Source organism: Taudactylus pleione, unplaced genomic scaffold (genome assembly GCF_031769625.1).
Source record: "Taudactylus pleione unplaced genomic scaffold, aTauple2 ptg000472l, whole genome shotgun sequence".
Classification (NCBI taxonomy): domain Eukaryota; kingdom Metazoa; phylum Chordata; class Amphibia; order Anura; family Myobatrachidae; genus Taudactylus; species Taudactylus pleione.
Genome location: NW_028284874.1, coordinates 110503 through 129100, shown reverse-complemented (window position 1 = coordinate 129100; position 18598 = coordinate 110503). Strand labels below are relative to the sequence as shown.

The 18598-nt window shown below is 43.7% G+C and overlaps 1 protein-coding gene across 1 annotated transcript; it reads left to right on the top strand.

Annotated features, from left to right (window-relative positions):
• The first annotated feature begins 8091 nt into the window (after nucleotides 1–8091).
• Nucleotides 8092–13706, top strand: AVP (arginine vasopressin). Its single transcript, XM_088448926.1, has 3 exons — nucleotides 8092–8255; nucleotides 9289–9490; nucleotides 13409–13706. Exons 1-3 carry the CDS (start codon nucleotides 8136–8138, stop codon nucleotides 13573–13575), a joined length of 489 nt encoding a protein of 162 aa, XP_088305052.1. The 5' UTR covers nucleotides 8092–8135; the 3' UTR covers nucleotides 13576–13706.
• Nucleotides 13707–18598: the final 4892 nt, after the last annotated feature.

Genomic DNA, 18598 nt, shown 5'->3' with positions numbered 1-18598 from the left:
AGGCATTACTAGAGGAGCAGGTAAGCAGCTGTTTTAAGGCGGGTGCCAACCTCTTAGCTAGATATTAAACATATAAACGTTTAATAAACACTAACATACAAAATGAATGTAACATATGCAAAAGATGAAATAAAAAATATGCTGATGGACATAAAAGAACAATTGCTCAGACATATAGTTGTAAAGGCACTGATATCAGGATCCAATGGTTTAAAAGTTTGAGGGGTAATAGACAATGAGTCTCCAGCGGACCAGCCACTAATGCAGTGGTTCTAACTCTGCCCTCAAGACCCCACACAGTTTATGTTTCCAGGTCACCCAGCAGGAGCTCAGGTGTAATCATTACTCACGACACATTTTAAAAGATCCACAGGTAGAGCCAATTATTTCACATGTGATTCTGTGAGGAGACCTGGAAAACATGCACTGTTTGAAGTCCTGAGGACCGTGTTTGAGAACCTGTACACTAATGTATTGGGGAAAATAAACAGTAACAAAACCAACCATATAATGTGGAATATTAGTGTGTGAAAAATTACTATGCAAATGTTTTTTAGTATTCAGCAGATGATGAATTACCAGATAGATGATGAGATGTGTCTGTACAGTCCTTTAGCAAGGAGAAGCCTAGCATTGAGTGAAGCTTATGGAATCCCTTTGCTGGTTAAAGATGAAATCTGCTCAATCAATCTAGCAGCACTAATCAGGTGCATGAAAGGGAGGGGTCATACTAAGTAGAAAAAGGAGGGAGGTTTAACCCCCTATTGTTCCTCAGCACACTGAATAGTACTTGCAAAATATATGAAAACTATATGGTCATAGAAATCAGAGATATTAGTTGCATGCATTTGCAAATACATGGGAAGCTGCTAGGCCACGTCACGGCTTCTCTGTCACAAGCAGTCCCTAACACTAAGGGGTTCACATCCGGGGCGAAGTGCACCCTGAAAAACGTCCTGCCCAGGACCCCCCCAGGGCATCACACGAAAAATGGAAAAAGAGTGACAGTGCAGTGTAAAGTATAGGTGTGTAAGACTAATTAATGAGTGTTGGAAAAAGGGGTTAAAATATATGTGAATTATTACATGAAAAAAATACCAACATAATATGTGATGTAAAAAGCAACTATGTGTATTAAGTGGTGATGCCATGAGGGGGCCCAGCCAGACCAGCCCCGGGGGCATTACGCCCGAACGCTCACCCCAAATGTAAAATATACCAATTATAAGGCCTCATGATAAAGGCACATATAAATTTTGTCAAATGTAAGGCCTCCTGATAAAGGCACATACATAAATGCATCCACATTGAGAGCCAGCTTACCTTGGAGTCACCCCTGGGAACTCCAACTAGCACTACTAGAACCAGCATGCCCTACTAATGCTGGCTCCTTCATGCCACTTATACCAAACAAACAAAAAATGGCAGCTGCTCAATCAATCTAGCAGCACTAATCAGGTGCATGAAAGGGAGGGGTCATACTAAGTAGAAAAAGGAGGGGGGTTTAACCCCCTATTGTTCCTCAGCACACTGAATAGTACCTGCAACAATATATGAAAACTATATGGTCATAGAAATCAGAGATATTAGTTGCATGCATTTGCAAATACATGAGAAGCTGCTAGGCCACATCACGCCTTCTCTGTCACTAGCAGTCCCTAACACTAAGGGGTTCACATCCGGGGTGCAGTGACAGAGAAGCCGTGACGTGGCCTAGCAGCTTCCCATGTATTTGCAAATGCATGCAACTAATATCTCTGATTTCTATGATTTCTATGACCATATAGTTTTCATATATTGTTGCAGGTACTATTCAGTGTGCTGAGGAACAATAGGGGGTTAAACCCCCCTCCTTTTTCTACTTAGTATGACCCCTCCCTTTCATGCACCTGATTAGTGCTGCTAGATTGATTGAGCAGCTGCCATTTTTTGTTTGTTTGGTATAAGTGGCATGAAGGAGCCAGCATTAGTAGGGCATGCTGGTTCTAGTAGTGCTAGTTGGAGTTCCCAGGGGTGACTCCCAGGTAAGCTGGCTCTCAGGCCCTCATTCAGAGGCGGTCGGAGGATGCAAGTGGTCGCTCAGAAACTGGGCGGCCGCTTGCATCCTGACCGGCCACCTCTGTTTCAGTCGTTAGGCTGTGGGTTAACACCCACAGCTCTAACGACCACTAGGGTGATGGTCGCGATGGTCATTGACCATCGCGACCATCGGGGCTTACGACGAGACCCTAGGGTAGGGTCTCACTTGTCGTAAGCGCCGGAGAGCTTCTGGCTTTGTCAGAGCCAGAAGGTCTCAACTGACATCACTAGTGATGTCAGTGGGGCCTCCCCCAAACGGCAGGCGTTCCCATGGGAACGCCTCAGTTTGGGCTGCCACCCCCCCGGCCCGCCTTCCAAATGGGGCGAGCTGTCAATCAACATCGACAGCTCACCCCCTTTGGAAAGAGACCCGCTACGACCGGCGCTGTCGGTCATAGCGGGTCTCACGCATGCGCACGAAGGAGCTGGCTCTCTCGTGCGCATGCGCACTAGACAAACATCGAGGCGGCTGTGCGGTCGTAGACCGTACGGCCACCTCTGAATAAAGCCCTCAATGTGGATGCATTTATGTATGTGCCTTTATCAGGAGGCCTTACATTTGACAAAATTTATATGTGCCTTTATCATGAGGCCTTATAATTGGTATATTTTACATTTGGGGTGAGCGTTCGGGCGTAAGGCCCCCGGGGCTGGTCTGGCTGGGCCCCCTCTTGGCATCACCACTTAATACACATAGTTGCTTTTTACATCACATATTATGTTTGTATTTTTTTCATGTAATAATTCACATATATTTTAACCCCTTTTTCCAACACTCATTAATTAGTCTTACACACCTATACTTTACACTGCACTGTCACTCTTTTTCCATTTTTCGTGTGATGCCCTGGGGGGTTCCTGGGCAGGACATTTTTTGGGGTGCACCGCGCCCCGGATGTGAACCCCTTAGTGTTAGGGACTGCTTGTGACAGAGAAGCCGTGACATGGCCTAGCAGCTTCCCATGTATTTGCAAATGCATGCAACTAATATCTCTAGTTTTCAGATATTGTTGCAGGTACTATTCAGTGTGCTGAGGAACAATAGGGGGTTAAACCCCCCTCCTTTTTCTATAAAGATGAAATCTGCAACAAGCTGGTTTTAGGTGATAGATGACATATAATCCAATAGTCTAGATCCCAACACTACAGAAGCTTGACTCTTTTCACTGCAGCTGTACCCACATATGAGTGCCAGTTATGTGTTGCAAGCAAAAACCTCATGACCGTGGGAGGGTTAGGTTTAGGGTGCGGGGAGGGGGGTTAGGTTTAGGCACCCCTAGGGGGAGGTTAGGGTTAGGCACTAGGAGGGGAGTTTAGGGTTAGGCATCCCTGGGGGGAGGGATAGGTTTAGGCACCCCTGGGGGGAGGTTAGGGTTAGGCACTAGGGGGGAAGGTTAGGTTAGGCACTAGGGGGGAGGTTAAGCACTAGGGGGGAGGTTAGGGTTAGGCACCCCTAAGGGAGGGTTAGGGGTGGGAGAGGGGAGAGTTAGGTTACTTACGTGCCGCTGTAAGGATGTCCTCCCTTCGGACAGCCACCAGCATTTCAATTCCATATATATATATATATATATATATATATATACACACACACACATTAAACCTCCCCAGCGTGCGCTACTGGCTCTTGTGTTGTGATTAGTAGCTCCACAGCATTGAAGACCTAGAAGCTCTGATAAAAGTGAAGTGTCATCCATCTAACTTGAGGTTTGTACAGTACTATATTTTGGCCAATCTGTTTCACCTCTGTAGCTTCTCTGCAGTAGTACAGGGCAGCGGGGTCCATCCACATGGGAAGCTCACATCACTGAATGGAGTAAATATGCTGTGTTATCGTAGGTCTGCTATTTGAACCTGTCATTTTAATAAAAAAGACCCCTTTTACCCAAAGTGTGTTTATTAATATGGTTTATTTAGTTTTTGCATTTTTATAGTAAAGTAATTTTGATATCACTTATCTAAACTAGTGTTATAAACATAGCCAGGGAGCTTTTCTATTGCCACTTATCACAGCGATGGAAAAACTGATATACTGTATGAATTACAGGTTGTTGTTGATATTATCAAACGTTAACACTAAAAATGTCAGTTTTATCACCAAAGTTCCAATTGATCTACTATATATTGAATGGACCTTTCAACATTAAGGGATAAATTTACTAAGATGGGAGTTCTATTTAAGAAGTGATGTTGCCCATAGCAACCAGTCAGATTCTACTTCTCATTTATCTAGCACCTTCTAGAAAATAATACCTGGAATCTGATTGGTTGCAATGGGCAACATCAATTCTTAATAGAACTCCCATCTTAGTAAATTTACCCCTAAGACTCTACTGTGATGTATAAACCAAGAATTTTTATGTTCTATTTGTTTTTCTGCATCAACTGTAGTTAACTTTCCTGTAATTCTGTTGCTGTAGTGATTATTTTTCTAAAGTATTTTGACTGCTTCTCAAAATATTGATTTTTGATGAGTTGAATGATTTTATTCCTATGGGTCCTTGACTGTATGGTATAGGTATGGTACAGTTCTTCTTTTTGTGTTTGGGATATATTGACCCCAATTTATTTTGGTTGTTAGTGGAGGTGATTAGTGAGAAAAAAAAAAAGTTTTTCCTCAGTATTTTGTTTAAAATATATCTTATACAGTATATAAAATTTATTGGTCTGTTTAACTGTCCGGTTAAGCAATCGGACACCCCTGCATTGATTGGGATGAAACCAACGCAATTTGGTCCAGTTCAATCCTGGCTGGTTTTTAAGGGGGGGTTAGGGTTCTGGGCGGGCCTCCCATTGGTGTACGCTGGGCAGAACTTTGACCAGGGAGCCTATTCTGAGCATTTCACTTTATGGATTTGGACAAAACTTCACAGAATTGTAACATTCCATCCCAGAAAACATACTAGGGGGTTGAGATCCTGGTTGAACCTCCCATTTCTTTGGGGAACCTCCCCTTCTCCACAGAAGGGTGGCAACAGGTCTGGTGTGCCTAATAGAGTGGTTGGGATCCCGGTCAGACCTCAAGGCAGAGAGTGTCAGGAAGAAGCCTTTCACTGGATGGATTTGGACAAAACTTCACAGAATGATATTCAATCTCAGAAAACATACTAGGGGGTTGAGGTCCTGGTCAAACCTCCTGTTGATGTAGGCTGGGCATAGCTTTTATCCAGGTAGCCTGTCCTGGCCCTTCCATTGGATGGATTTGGATGAGAACTTCACAGAGGGGTGGCAATTGGTCTGGAATACCTGGCAATTGGTCTGGGATGCCTAACTTAATAACTTGAAGATTAGGTCCCGTTGGACCTCCCATTGGTGTACGCTAGGCAGAACTTAGACCCGGGGAGCCTGTTCTGGGCCTTCCACTGTATGGATTTGAATGAAAACTTCACAGAAGGGTGGCAATAGGTCTGGTGTGCCTAATGGAGTGGTTGGGGTCCCGGTCAGACCTCAAGGCAGAGCGTGCCAAGAAGAACTTTGACCAAGGGAGATTGTCCTGGGCCTTTCACTGGATGAATATGGACAACATCCCATAATTTAGACAAAAACTTCAAAGACTGGTAACATTGGATCCCAGAAGACATTCTGGGGGGGTTGAGGTCCCAGTCGGACCTCCCGTTGATGTATGCTGGGCAGAACTTTGATCCAGGGAGCCTGTTGTGAGCCTTCCACTGGATGGAGTTGGACAAAAACTGAGTCATAACATTAGTTCTCAGATGACATGCTAGGGGGGTTGAGATCCTGTTCCGACCTCCCGTTGGTGTACACTGGGCAGATCTTTGACCTGGGGATGCTGGGCAGAACTTTGAACCAGGGAGCCTGTTCTGGGTCTTCCACTGGATGGATTTGGATGAAAACTTCACAGAGGGATGGAAATTGGTCTGAGATGCCTAATGGAATGGTTGGGGTCCCAGTCAGACCTCATTGCAGAGAGTGGCGGGCAGAACTTTAACCCAGAGAGCCTGTTTTGGGCCTGCCACTGGATGGATTTGGACGACATCACATAATAAAGCTTAATAACTTGAAGATTTTACCCAGGCAATGCTGGGTACTTCAGCAAGTAATAAATAAAGATTTTCATAGGGATATTAAAAAAGCTTAGTCATTTATTCCACATCTTCAATATACATAGACCCCTAAGAGACTTAAACAAAAATGCAATTGGGGAAAGGAAAGATTCTTAGATAACCGGATCTCATTACTCCACCAGGGTCGGTGTGCAATACCCAGATGGAACAAGTTAGGTAATCCTCCATTGTTGACCACTAAAGAAGTGCAAGTAAGAGAGTATGTAAAGAGAGGTGTAGTTGGGGATTGTACACGTCAGATGTAGGTGAATGTCCAATATTTTTGTATAAGTGCCTATGCAGCATTCACAACATGTATAACTATTGTTTTGTTTTTAAATCCCAAGAGAATGGAAAAAGGAAATTATGTCTATTAAAACTGATCAACCCCTCACTGGCCAGACTGGTGTCATATTACCATGATTCCAGAGAGCGGCACACTGTCGGCCTGACTGAAAGTTGTACACAAGTAAGCCGCATTGCCTGCACAACAACAGATGCAGAGCTTCATCCTTATTCACAATTGGCCACACCTATGCGGCCACAACGCTCCCATCCATCCGCTTGTGAATATAGCTGTCATCACCATCAGCGTGCATTTGGACCGGTCCTGTACTTGGTGCTAAAGATCTGCCTGAAATCAGATACATCCCAGGACACTTTCTGCATGGCCCACAATTCTGCCTAAACATCCATGGCACCTAATTGCTGCCAGTTACACCCAATCAGCTACAAGTGAAGATGTTAGTACAATGCGTAAAACTCTGAATCGCCCATAGTTGCTCAAAGGTGCTTTTGCTAAACTCGGGTGCAAGCGCAGTGCTAAAACAATTGCAAAGTTCTGTCTGTAAAATGAAAGTATGATTCAGGCCATGCTTGTCTTCCCAAAATTGAGCTAGACTGGCCAGCTTGACAAAGATCTGGAATCCCGCACCAAGCTTAAATAAATACCAATAACACTAGGGGAATATTACTTATGATATTCACCTTATAGGGTAAATGTCATGCCTATAAGTAAGTTATAGCTGCCACCCATTGATTCAATTGTATATGCAAAAATCCAAAGAAGAAAAAATGGAATCAGTTTCAAATGAGTGCACTCATGTCCCCATTAGAGACTTATAATTCTTTTAAAAACATTTATTTATGAGATATTCATTAAAATGCAGGTATCTTAAACCCCATGTAGTAATGAAAATGCTAATCATTGATTAATATTCCAGATATTTAAATCAATTATATCTATATACCCTAATTCGGGTCTGAAGTAGCGAAATATAAAAACAATGAGTATTAAGAAAATAAAGAGTGATAAGAAAAAAGAAAATCGCTACTTCTGACACGATTTGAGGGTATATAGATATAATTAATTTAAATATCTGGAATATTAAGCAATAATTGGCATTTTCTATACTGGCCAGCTGTCTAGTACAAGGACTGAGTATACACACTGCCGTGCTGCCCTGAACAACACAGATAGTTATGACCCTGATCATCCTACAATAGAAGAATGTAAGGAACAAACGCAGTATAACAATATGTTAACAAAATAAAATAGAACATACACTACTGTATTCTAACCACAGAAAAAAAGTTAGATTTTCTTTTTTAAACAGTAAAAACAGTCTGTGTGTACTCTATACACAGACTATGCTTAGGTAAATGTTGTATTAGATCAATATCTCTACTTTGCCACCTGTCTTGTTTGAGCGTTATAGGAAATAGTGGTGTTAAAGTTTGTATATACACCGATTAAAGGCAGCTAATGAAGATGATGAATGAGCTTTCTCGCATTAATGCCCTGACTTTACTAATTGCTTGTCACTCATTGTTTGCATGCTAAATGCAGGCAGCACAACAATAGGACACAAACAATTACGTCGACATTAAGAATAAATGAATGGAGTATAAATAGGTAGCTCACACGGAGCTGAAAGCAGTGGTACATCTAGCAGCATTGCAAGGCAGACTATCCGCCTCCTCCTCCTCTCCAACATGCCTGAGACCTCTGTCCCTGCCTGTTTCCTGTGCCTCCTCGCCTTGTCCTCAGCATGCTACATCCAGAACTGCCCCAGAGGGGGCAAGAGGTCCTACCAAGACACAGAAGTCCGACAGGTGCAGTATTCCATTGTACTTCCATTGTAGGGAAGAGTCTATTGTGATTATTGATGTGATTTATGTCCTAATAACATTGAATGATTATAGCTTTTACTAGCTGGTAATAGAATGAGCTATGCAGTGTACTTATTTATTTATTATTTATTAACAGTTTCTTATATAGCGCAGCATATTCCCTTTACAATTGGAAGAATAATGTACTTATGTCTATGTCATCAGTTGCAGCACAGAAAAGTGATTATATTATTATTATTTTTTACTGCTTGTTGCTGCTAAGGCTTCTATGTGGATACTTTGGTACACTTTCTTTAAAGTGACTTTAATAGCCCTGCAATGAAATCTGACATGAATTATTCAGAACTAGATGGGTTTCAGCACCCTAGACAGCGCCTTGGACAGTTTATTGAACAGCACCTTGGACAGCACCAGTTACTGAGCTAACACTGTTGTACAGCAGATGCTATATAATATGGGACATCTAAACTGATATGGCATGCTGACACTTGTAGTTCCACAATAGCATAAGAGCTAGAGGTTTCCTACTGCTGAGGTGTTAATGTAAACTTTGCTGCAGATTTTATATATATATATATATATATAAAATCATATTTTACATTAGTTCCTATTACCTGAGAGTTGGCTTTGTCTCACACATTTTCCCTGTTCTAGAGTTAATTTGAGTTTCATGTGTTGCTCATTGCACATTGATGATCTAAAGTAGGCTGTCTGATTCCAGCTGCTGTGGAACTACAACATCCAACAAGCCTTACCTCCTTATTTTAGAAGTTACTGTCCGTCAGCAGTGAGAGAGCCAGAAGTTACCTACATCCAAAAATAAGAAGTAAACCTTCTTCTTTTTTTCAGTCTTACTTAGTATTGTCAGAACCATTAGTGATATTTCACTTCTCACAGTCTGACTGATTCCCAGCACTACAGTATAATGAGCCTTAAGGAGACAGCACCACTTTGCTAAATGACCAGCTGACAGCACTGGAACAATGTAATAGGTGAAGGTCCTGTTTCCTTGCAGTGTATACCATGTGGCCCAGGGAATAGAGGGAACTGCTTCGGACCAAACATTTGTTGTGGAGAAGATCTAGGGTGCTATGTTGGGACCCCCGAAACTCTCCGTTGCGTGGAAGAAAACTACTTACCCTCTCCTTGTGAAGCCGGAGGAAAACCCTGCGGTAGTGGTGGGCGTTGTGCTGCGCCGGGAATATGCTGCAATGATGGTACGTAGTGCAACCTTATTGTGTACACTGTTTGTATTTAAGATTTTCCTTTGGTTTTGTGAGTAAATAATCAATACATTCATAATTGTGCACCCCACATATTCTTATGCCCTCTGCCATCCTGCTGTTAGACGATTAGTTAAGGACCAACTAGAGGAATAAAAGGGAAAATGTTAATAACATTCACCTAAAAACAGAAAAGCTGTCCCATTAATAAACACACACAAACACACACACACACACACACACACACACACACACACACACACACACACACACACACACACACACAATCCCCCCCCCCCCCACCTTGGATTATACTGGAATGTAAATTAAGCTCCAACAGATAAATAATGTCACTCTTTCACCTGCAATTTGTTAGTTAAAGTCCTTGGGCAAATTTTACTAAGCAGCAGGTTCTAAACCCTGGCGGTTTGGTGGCGGTTTGGCTGCGGTTTTGCTACTGTATCTGCAGATTTACTAAGACCAAAACAGCTGCAAAACCACAGCAAAACTGTCGTCAAAACACAGTTTAGAATAGAATAGAACAGGGCTGTCATTTAGACACCGCTGCAAAACCGCCACCAAACCCCCGGGGTTTAGAACAGAATAGAACCTGCTGTCAAACATCCACCAAACCTCCGGGGTTTAGAACCCGCCGCTTAATAAATTTTGCCACTTGTGTTACTGCTTGGAGTACTTACCAGTGATCAGTCTGGGTTCCAGCACAGTGATTTGTCCCTTGTAAAATGCAGTGTAGATAAAAGTCACTGCTATCTTCCTAGTGGAAATAAAGAGTTATATCCAAAAGAGAAATGAGACTTTCAGATCATGTTGGTAACATATTTTTTCTTTATTGAGCCTATACCATAGAGCTGGCAGAACTTTGCAGAAATATTACTTTCCTAATGTTTAGATTATTTTGGATACATTTTTTTCTAGGCTTAGTACATCTCCCCCCCCCCCCCGAGAGAGGTAAAGTGGAGGGAGATAAAGTACCAACCAATCAGCTCCTAACTGTCACTTTACAGACTTCGTTTGAAAAATTATACCTAGGAGCTGATTGGTTGGTACATTATCTCTGTCCACTCTATCTTTCTCCAAGGCTTAGTACATAGACCCTCTCAGTCATTAAGATCATACTTACGGATAGAGTGGGAAATCATTGGTGGGAATTATGCATGTTTCTGTTTAACTTAAACAGATTATTTAAATCAAATCAAAATTGAAAGTGTAAAAATGGGTTTTGAGTCTTCTGCTTAGTTGCAATATATCATTCCCATTAGCTAGGTGATTTGGGGTGTTCTGCTGGGGAATCTGGTTAGAGACATTAAAGTTTTTGTGCCGCAAGAATGAGATCTTGCTGGCTGTTCACAGCTGATCTGGATTAACCTACTGTATTGTCTTTTCGCCAAACTACTGTTGATTGGTTACTAGTATATAAATGTATGAAATCATTGCCAAGTGGGAATTGTATTTAGCAAGTATGTAAGAAACACATTCATAAGCTGAACTTTACATGTTATGTCATTATCTCATAATGCTAACAAAATAATCAGAACAACTTTAAACTGCTTTATAAACTCCCCTTTATATTTCTATAATCTATTAGATCAGTGGTTCCCAAACTTTTTGAATCACAGCATTTTTTCCACGGCACCCCTGTGGCAAAAGTTTCTTATTGAGAAATTCAGCAAAAATGAAATGAAGTAAATTGAGCTTATATGTCACCCTTAGGGTCAGTTATGTGGTGGATGACAGGGCTGTACTGGACCACTGACCCGAGGCATCCCTGCAAGTGCCCTGAGGCACCCCAAGGTGCCACGGCACACAGGGCCTGATTCAGAGCCGGACGCTCTGAAACAGCGATCACTCTGAATCAGGGAGGTTTTTTTTTGTTTTTGTGCAGCCTCCTGGCCACCCGCATAGCTGTGGGCGACCACCCACAGCTATTGCGAGCGGCCAGGTGAAGGTCGCAATGGTCTTGACCATTGGGGCTTGCGACAAGACCATTGCGGTAGGGTCTTGTTTCCACAAGCCCCAGTGAGCTTCTGGCTCTTAATAGAGCCGGAAGCTCACCACTGACATCACGAGTGATGTCAGTGGGGCCGCCCCCCAAACGGCAGGCGTTCTGTCGGGAACGCCTCCTTTTGGCCAGCCACCCACCTGCCCGCCTCCAAAATGGGGCGAGCTGTCGATCAACATCGACAGCCGCCCCATTTTGGTGCGAGACCCGGAGCGACGGAACGCCTGTCGCTAGCCGGGTCTCGCGCATGCGCACGTCGGAGCCGGCTCCGGCATGTGCATGCCCATTGGCCAAACACCGACCCGCTCGCGAGAGCATAGCGCTTGTGAGCGGTCTGAATCAGGCCCACAGTTTGGGAACCACTGTGTTAGACTATTTCTCATGTTCCATAATGAACTGGGATGCTGCTGGGTTTAGTGGGTAATTTGATGCACATCTTGTTTCAAATCACTTGGTGAAAAAAGTATTTTGAGCATCTACTTCTGGGATGCCAAATGGATGTAGCATGTTACTCTGGTTTTCTGCACAGGGATGTCCTCTCACTGAGTAACGTGGATATTTAACATCTACGTCCAATTACCCGTTCTGAAGTCGCCGATCCGATCCACCAATCAAAAATGCAGATAGGTGGACATTGATGATCGCCAATCCGTGGGGGAGGCAGCAAATTCCAGCATGTTAAAAATCCCAGACTCGCCGATTCCGATCATTTATGTGTCTGTCTGAATCAGCAAATCGTGATTGCCCACCATGTTGGATTTTGCCAATGCTCCAACCCAGGCATTGGTAGAACATGGAATTGACCCGATAGTTGCCTGATGATTGAGCCCCATTAGTAATAGGTAATTTCAGCCTAATGTGTCACCAAAATCTGAACTCAGACACATTCCCCTGGGCAATGTGTGATTCATTCAGAATCCTCCCTTACATCCAAAAGGCTTGAACATCTGGGACGGGTTGTACTACGCATCGCATTTTAGATGCAATACATCCTGCCATTTATCAGGTACATACTGGCGTTAATATCACTCTCCAATTTATCACTTTCCAGAGCTTAGTAAAACTCCCCCAAAGTGGCAAACAGAAGTAATCTTAGTTTACTGCTATTTGTTGAATATTTAATGGAATGCTAAAGGCAGGCTTGCCGACTTTCTGGCTGACCCCTCCGAGAGGGGGCAGCAAGGTCAGCGCTACAGGAGCCATGGTTGGGTGATGGGTGGTGCGGGGGCAAGGGAGCATGATCACTATACAAAGCTGAGATGTCTGGCATAGTAAAGCAAGGGGCAGGGCTACAAAGATACGAATACAGCGCAAATTGTGTCATTGGACCCATTTATACCGCCCACTTTCTTCAGGTTAGTGCGGTGGGGTGGGGGTGGGAAGAAGCGGGTGATGCTGGGGGTTGTGGCGGGTGGTGGCCAGTCTGGGAGGCTTGCCCTCTCCTGAGAGGGGCCGGGAACACCAAACCATTTTCGGGAGCCTCCCGGGCCATTGAGGGAGAGTCGGAAAGTTTGCCCAAAGGGGTTATGATAATTAGGCCCTATGTGCTAAAAACCAGGAGCAGCCATAAAGTTTATCTAGTTATTGAATGTGTGCAGTTATTAAAGGTACTTCGAGGGTCATTTATCAAAACTTCTAAAGAGGACAAGCAGTGGTGTTGCACATAGCAACCAATCAGATGCAAGCTGCCATATGTTATGATGTACTAGATAGCTGCTACCTATAAGCTGATTGGTCAGCTTATCCACTCTTTAGAAAACGTAATACATTTCCCCCTGAACCTCAGCCCATTCCATCGACCCTGTATCACTGATGCTCCCTCTCCATGTCCTAGGCCAGCAGAGACTAACTACAAGCCTGTACTTTCATTAGCTCTTGTTGTACCTCCACAGACAGTTGCGGTATGGACTCCAGCTGCTTGGACGAAGACAGCGAGAGGCGAGGAGTTTCCCCCGAGCAGAACATGACCCAGATGGATGGATCGGCCAGCGATCTCCTCCTGAGACTTATGCACATGGCAAATAGACAGCAACAACAAACGAAACACCAGTTCTACTGAGCACCGACACGCCCTGTTACCTCGCCGTGCCTACGCGCTTAGTATGTGACAACTCCCAGGCGCTGGTCTGTCACCAGTCATTTATTTAAGAATGTATTGAAACAAATGGCTGACAGTTCATTGTACATAGGGCAAATAAAGTCTTTTATTGCACTGTCGTCCGGCTCTCCGCTTCATGGAATAGAGGGGGTGGGGTGGGATTTTATTTTCAGGCCCGTTCTGTCCATCTTGCGCCATTGATCCTCCTGTTTCACGTTCTAGGTCAGAAGACATACAAATATAAAGCAACCTGGAGCAATGTGTTTCATTGCGCTGTAACCATGGCAACCAGATTGTAGATTTGTGGCAGATTAGGATATGAAGTTACACAATAAACACCACAATGCTGAGATGATTTAGAGCAAAGAGTAGAGCTAGTAACTCACACAATATACCTGATTCAGTGATACACGCAATGTCGATGCTGCACGCAAGCGGACGATGTTTTCAGTATGCATGTGCGTCTAAGCTCGGTGGTTACTGCTGGGAGTAGCAGGACGAATTTAGAAGAGCTGGGGATTTCAGTGGGCATTCCTGGAAGACAACAGGGGGTGGATAAAAAGACATGGGTGTGTCGCAGTCAGCAACTGCATCTAATGACTCAGTTGAGCTGACAGAGGCGGCCATGTTCAGAGAATAATATTCTGTGCCTCCGTAGGACTGGTTCAATGTTTGATGGCGCGACCAATGGTGCATCTTTATACACACAGCAAAGGATTAGCTCCACAGCTGGTGGGTATCTCTGTACAAATACCAACATCCATAGCATTAGCATAAAGACGCAGTTGCAGCAGCAATAGCGTGCACCTCTGAATCAAGCCATTATCTCCCACATTGACTATTGCAACTTCTTCCTTACAGGTCTTCCCCATTCCTATTCTGATAGTAGCAGCAAGACTAGATTATCCTTGTAAAACATTCTTCTACTGCTGCTCCGCTCCGTCAGTCCTTATATTGTTGCCTGTATCCTACCATATTCAAAATGAACTACAGATACTAACATACAAAGCCATTGACAAAACAACACCAACATACGTCTCAAAATATCTCCCAACTCGCACCCCACGCTCTGCACAAGACCAGCGTCTCTTATCCACACTCATTCCCTGCTCCCATTTCCGAATACAGGGCTGTTCTCCGCTTCAGCCAGCTTACCAAATTCCAGACCCACCCAGGTGACCTCCATAACTTATTCCATTACCTCCCCTCTACACAGTTTACTAAAGCTGACATATGCTCTCCTTCTATACTCACATAGGCCGCCACTGCTGTGTGACTGGATTGTAGAGCCCACTAAGCACTTTTCCCCCAACAACCTGGCTGGGCCAATATGCAATACCTTTCACACTCCTAGGGGAATAATTACTAAATTGCGGGTTTTTAGAAGTGGAGGTGTTGCCCATAGCAACCGATCAGATTCTACTCAAGATGCATCTAGCACCTTCTAGAAGATAATAGATAGAATCTGATTGGTTGCTATTGGCAACATCTCCACTTCTAAAAACCTGCACTTTAGTATTTATAGCCCCCTATTGTCCTATAGAGTGTAAGCTAATGAGCAGGCCCCTATTACCCAGTCTCCTTTATCACTGTTTACTCACAACTATAATGCACAAAGGAATAGGCATATATAAATCATACTTCCCGACAATCAGCTCCCTCCTTCCGGGGAGGGAGCTGATTGTCAGCTAACAGTGGGGGCGTGTCCGGACATTTATGTCACATTGGGGGCAGAGCCGGGGGTGGGGACACGCGATCTCATCATTGTGGCCCCGCCCCCTCTTCACAATGCCGTTATTTTCGGCATTGTAAAGCAGGGGGCGGGGCCACAATGACGTGATTCAGTGCAAATCGCATCACTGCCCCTCCCCCCGCTGCGGTGGTTTCGAGTTTATTCAGGGGGGAGGTCGGGAGGGTTGATGGCTTCCAGGAGGCTTGCCTGCCTTACCGGGGGGGCGGGAGCGGCACCCGAAAATCGGGAGGCTCCCGGCAAAATCGAAAGGGTAGGCAAGCCTGATATAAATGCATTAATTCATATTAGTAATAATAATAATATCATCTCAGTTACTCAGCAATTGTGAAGGTTTCAAATTCATGTTGACCTTTTGGTGCCAGCATCCTCTAATTTACTTCCAGGGCCCCTGGTAAAGCTTAGATACATTCCCATGGCATTGGGCATTAATGACCACCAATAATGAGAGCTAATGAAGCATGATTACAATTACAGTGCTCTCACCAGATGAGAGACACTAGTGGGGGAGATGTTCCAAGCGTTTGGAGAGTGATAAAGTGGAGAGAGATAAAGTACCGACCAATCAGCTCCTAACTGTCACATTACAGGCTGTGTTTGAAAAATGACAGTTAGGAGCTGAGTGGCTCTTACTTTACCTCTCTCCAAGGTTTAGTACATCTATCCCACATTGAGTAACATGACTACAAACTACAACATGCAGCGTCTCCCATGATGCTTTTGGGGGCACCATGTTTGGATGTTTGCAGCAGTGGAGATTATAGCAAGACAGTAGGAGGAAGCAAAGTTGTTACACAAGAGCGGCGTCAGGGTTTGATGAATTAGACACACACCCAACGTAAGGCACCTACTTTTCCAGAACTTGTAAATGGAACCTGACCAGCTACAAACACTGACAGCAACCTAAGCTGAAATCTAACATGGATGGAGATAAAGTCGACTGAGATAAAGTACCAGCCAAACAGCTCCTATCATTTTTCAAACACAGCCTGCGACATGACATTTATTAGCTATAGGAAAAAATATCAGATGGCGCTGTCTGACAGCTGCTGGTTCAAGGAGGATGTCACTCTCCTAGCTAATAGAAAACCACAAATAATGAGAGAACCTGCACTACAGATAACATACATAGACCATAATAAACAAACAATGATGTGAATGTGAATATATCACTAGGCTTAAGTTAATTTAGGAGGTCATTTCACAAATCTCAAGTATATAAGACATAAATATTACCAATAGATAAATGTAAGGCTTGACTGACGGTATAAATATATCATTTAATGTGCATGTTTAATCATGCCAATAGGAACACATTAGTGCACAAATAATTCAATAAAACAGTATCATACTATTGAAAAATGAATTAATGCAGAATAAAATCAGATGAATAAAAGTCACAAGGGTAGGAATGGGAAAACTCAGTCCATGGGCCAGTAATAATGAGTCAATGGTATTCCTCAAGGGATGGGATCCGGAATAATGTCCAGCTATATTGAAAATAATTACCAACTTGAAGGAGGCAAAGGTCCTGACGAGTAGGTGAAGTACCCACAGATGGTGAGGAACCTGAGACACCGTGGTTGGAGAAATGGAAGAAGCCGGTCCGGAGTCCACAAGCCACGACAAAGTTTCCAATAGTAGAATGCAAGCCACATGCGGTGACTTTTATTCATCTGATTTTATTCTGCATTAATTCATTTTTCAATAGTATGATACTGTTTTATTGAATTATTTGTGCACTAATCTGTTCTTATTGGCATGATTAAACATGCACATTAAAAATTATATATTTATACCGTCAGTCAAGCCTTACATTTATCTATTGGTAATATTTATGTCTTATATACTTGAGATTTGTGAAATTACCTCCTAAATTAACTTAAGCCCTAGTGATATATTCACATTCACATCATTGTTTGTTTATTATGGTCTATGTATGTTATCTGTAGTGCAGGTTCTCTCATTAGTTGTGACATTTATTAGCTGTTTGGCTGGCACCTTATCTCCGTTAACTTTACCTCCATCCAAGGCTTAGTAAATAGACCCCTAAAGGTTAAAGTTTTTATTTTATCATGATGGAACAAGCAACATGGCACCTACCAGTAATGCAAGTAGATCAAATAAGGATAAAAATAGGTCTCACTGTTTATTACTCTAATCACTTTTTTTTTTTTTATAAAATAAAAATAAATCAGTAAATAAAAAAAATAAATCTGCTTATGATTCTTTTATATCACCTATAAAACCTATTTCGATAACCATGAGCCACAAATTACACAAGCACTTCTATTTTGCTCTATGCAGAAATATTCCATTATTATATTATTATTATTAAGCGCAATACTTGTCCTTAAAGTGGCCGCCATTTGTGGGCTGAATCAACATTCATGAGACTGACTGTATCACTGAGGCATGAGGCACTTTGTGAACTTTCGGCTCAGGGATTCAGGGGGTCATTCAGACCCGGTCGTTAGCGCCGGCGCCGTCGTGTGCATGCGTGAGACCCGCTACGACCGACAGTGCCGGTCGTAGCGGGTCTCTTTCCAAAGGGGGCGAGCTGTCGATGATGATTGACAGATCGCCCCGTTTGGAAGGCGGGCCGGGGGGGTGGCAGCCCAAACGGAGGCCTACCATTTGAGGGAGGCCCCACTGACATCACTAGTGGAGAGCTTCCGGCTCAGACAGAGCCAGAAGCTCTCCGGGGCTTACGACAAGGGAGACCCTACCCTAGGGTCTCGTCGTAAGCCCCGATGGTCGCGATGGTCTCTGACCATCGCGACCATCACCGGAGCGGTCGTTAGAGCTGTGGGTGTTAACCCACAGCCGAACGACCGCAACAGAGGCGGGCGGTCAGGATGCAAGCGGCCGCCCAGTTTCTGAGCGACCGCTTGCATCCTCCGACCGCCTCTGAATGAGGCCCTCAGTGCACTTGGGGGGTCTGAATACTGTGATGAAGAGACCCAAACCTCATCTTAAATGACTGTGCCTCGTGCCTCACAGGCTGAATATTGTCCTCGCGCACAAAATGGCTTTCTCCTCCGTGTCAGCATTGGGTCAACTTCAACTAGTTCTATGTGCTCCGAAAATAATAATACAATGTTTACTTTGCTCTAAATTATATGAGTAAATAGAACCGACGATGTTTTATTCAAAGCCAATAAACCTAATAATAAGATCTGATTGTGCATGAATTATTCCCATTGTTTTCTCAGTGTATTTTGGGCGGGGGAA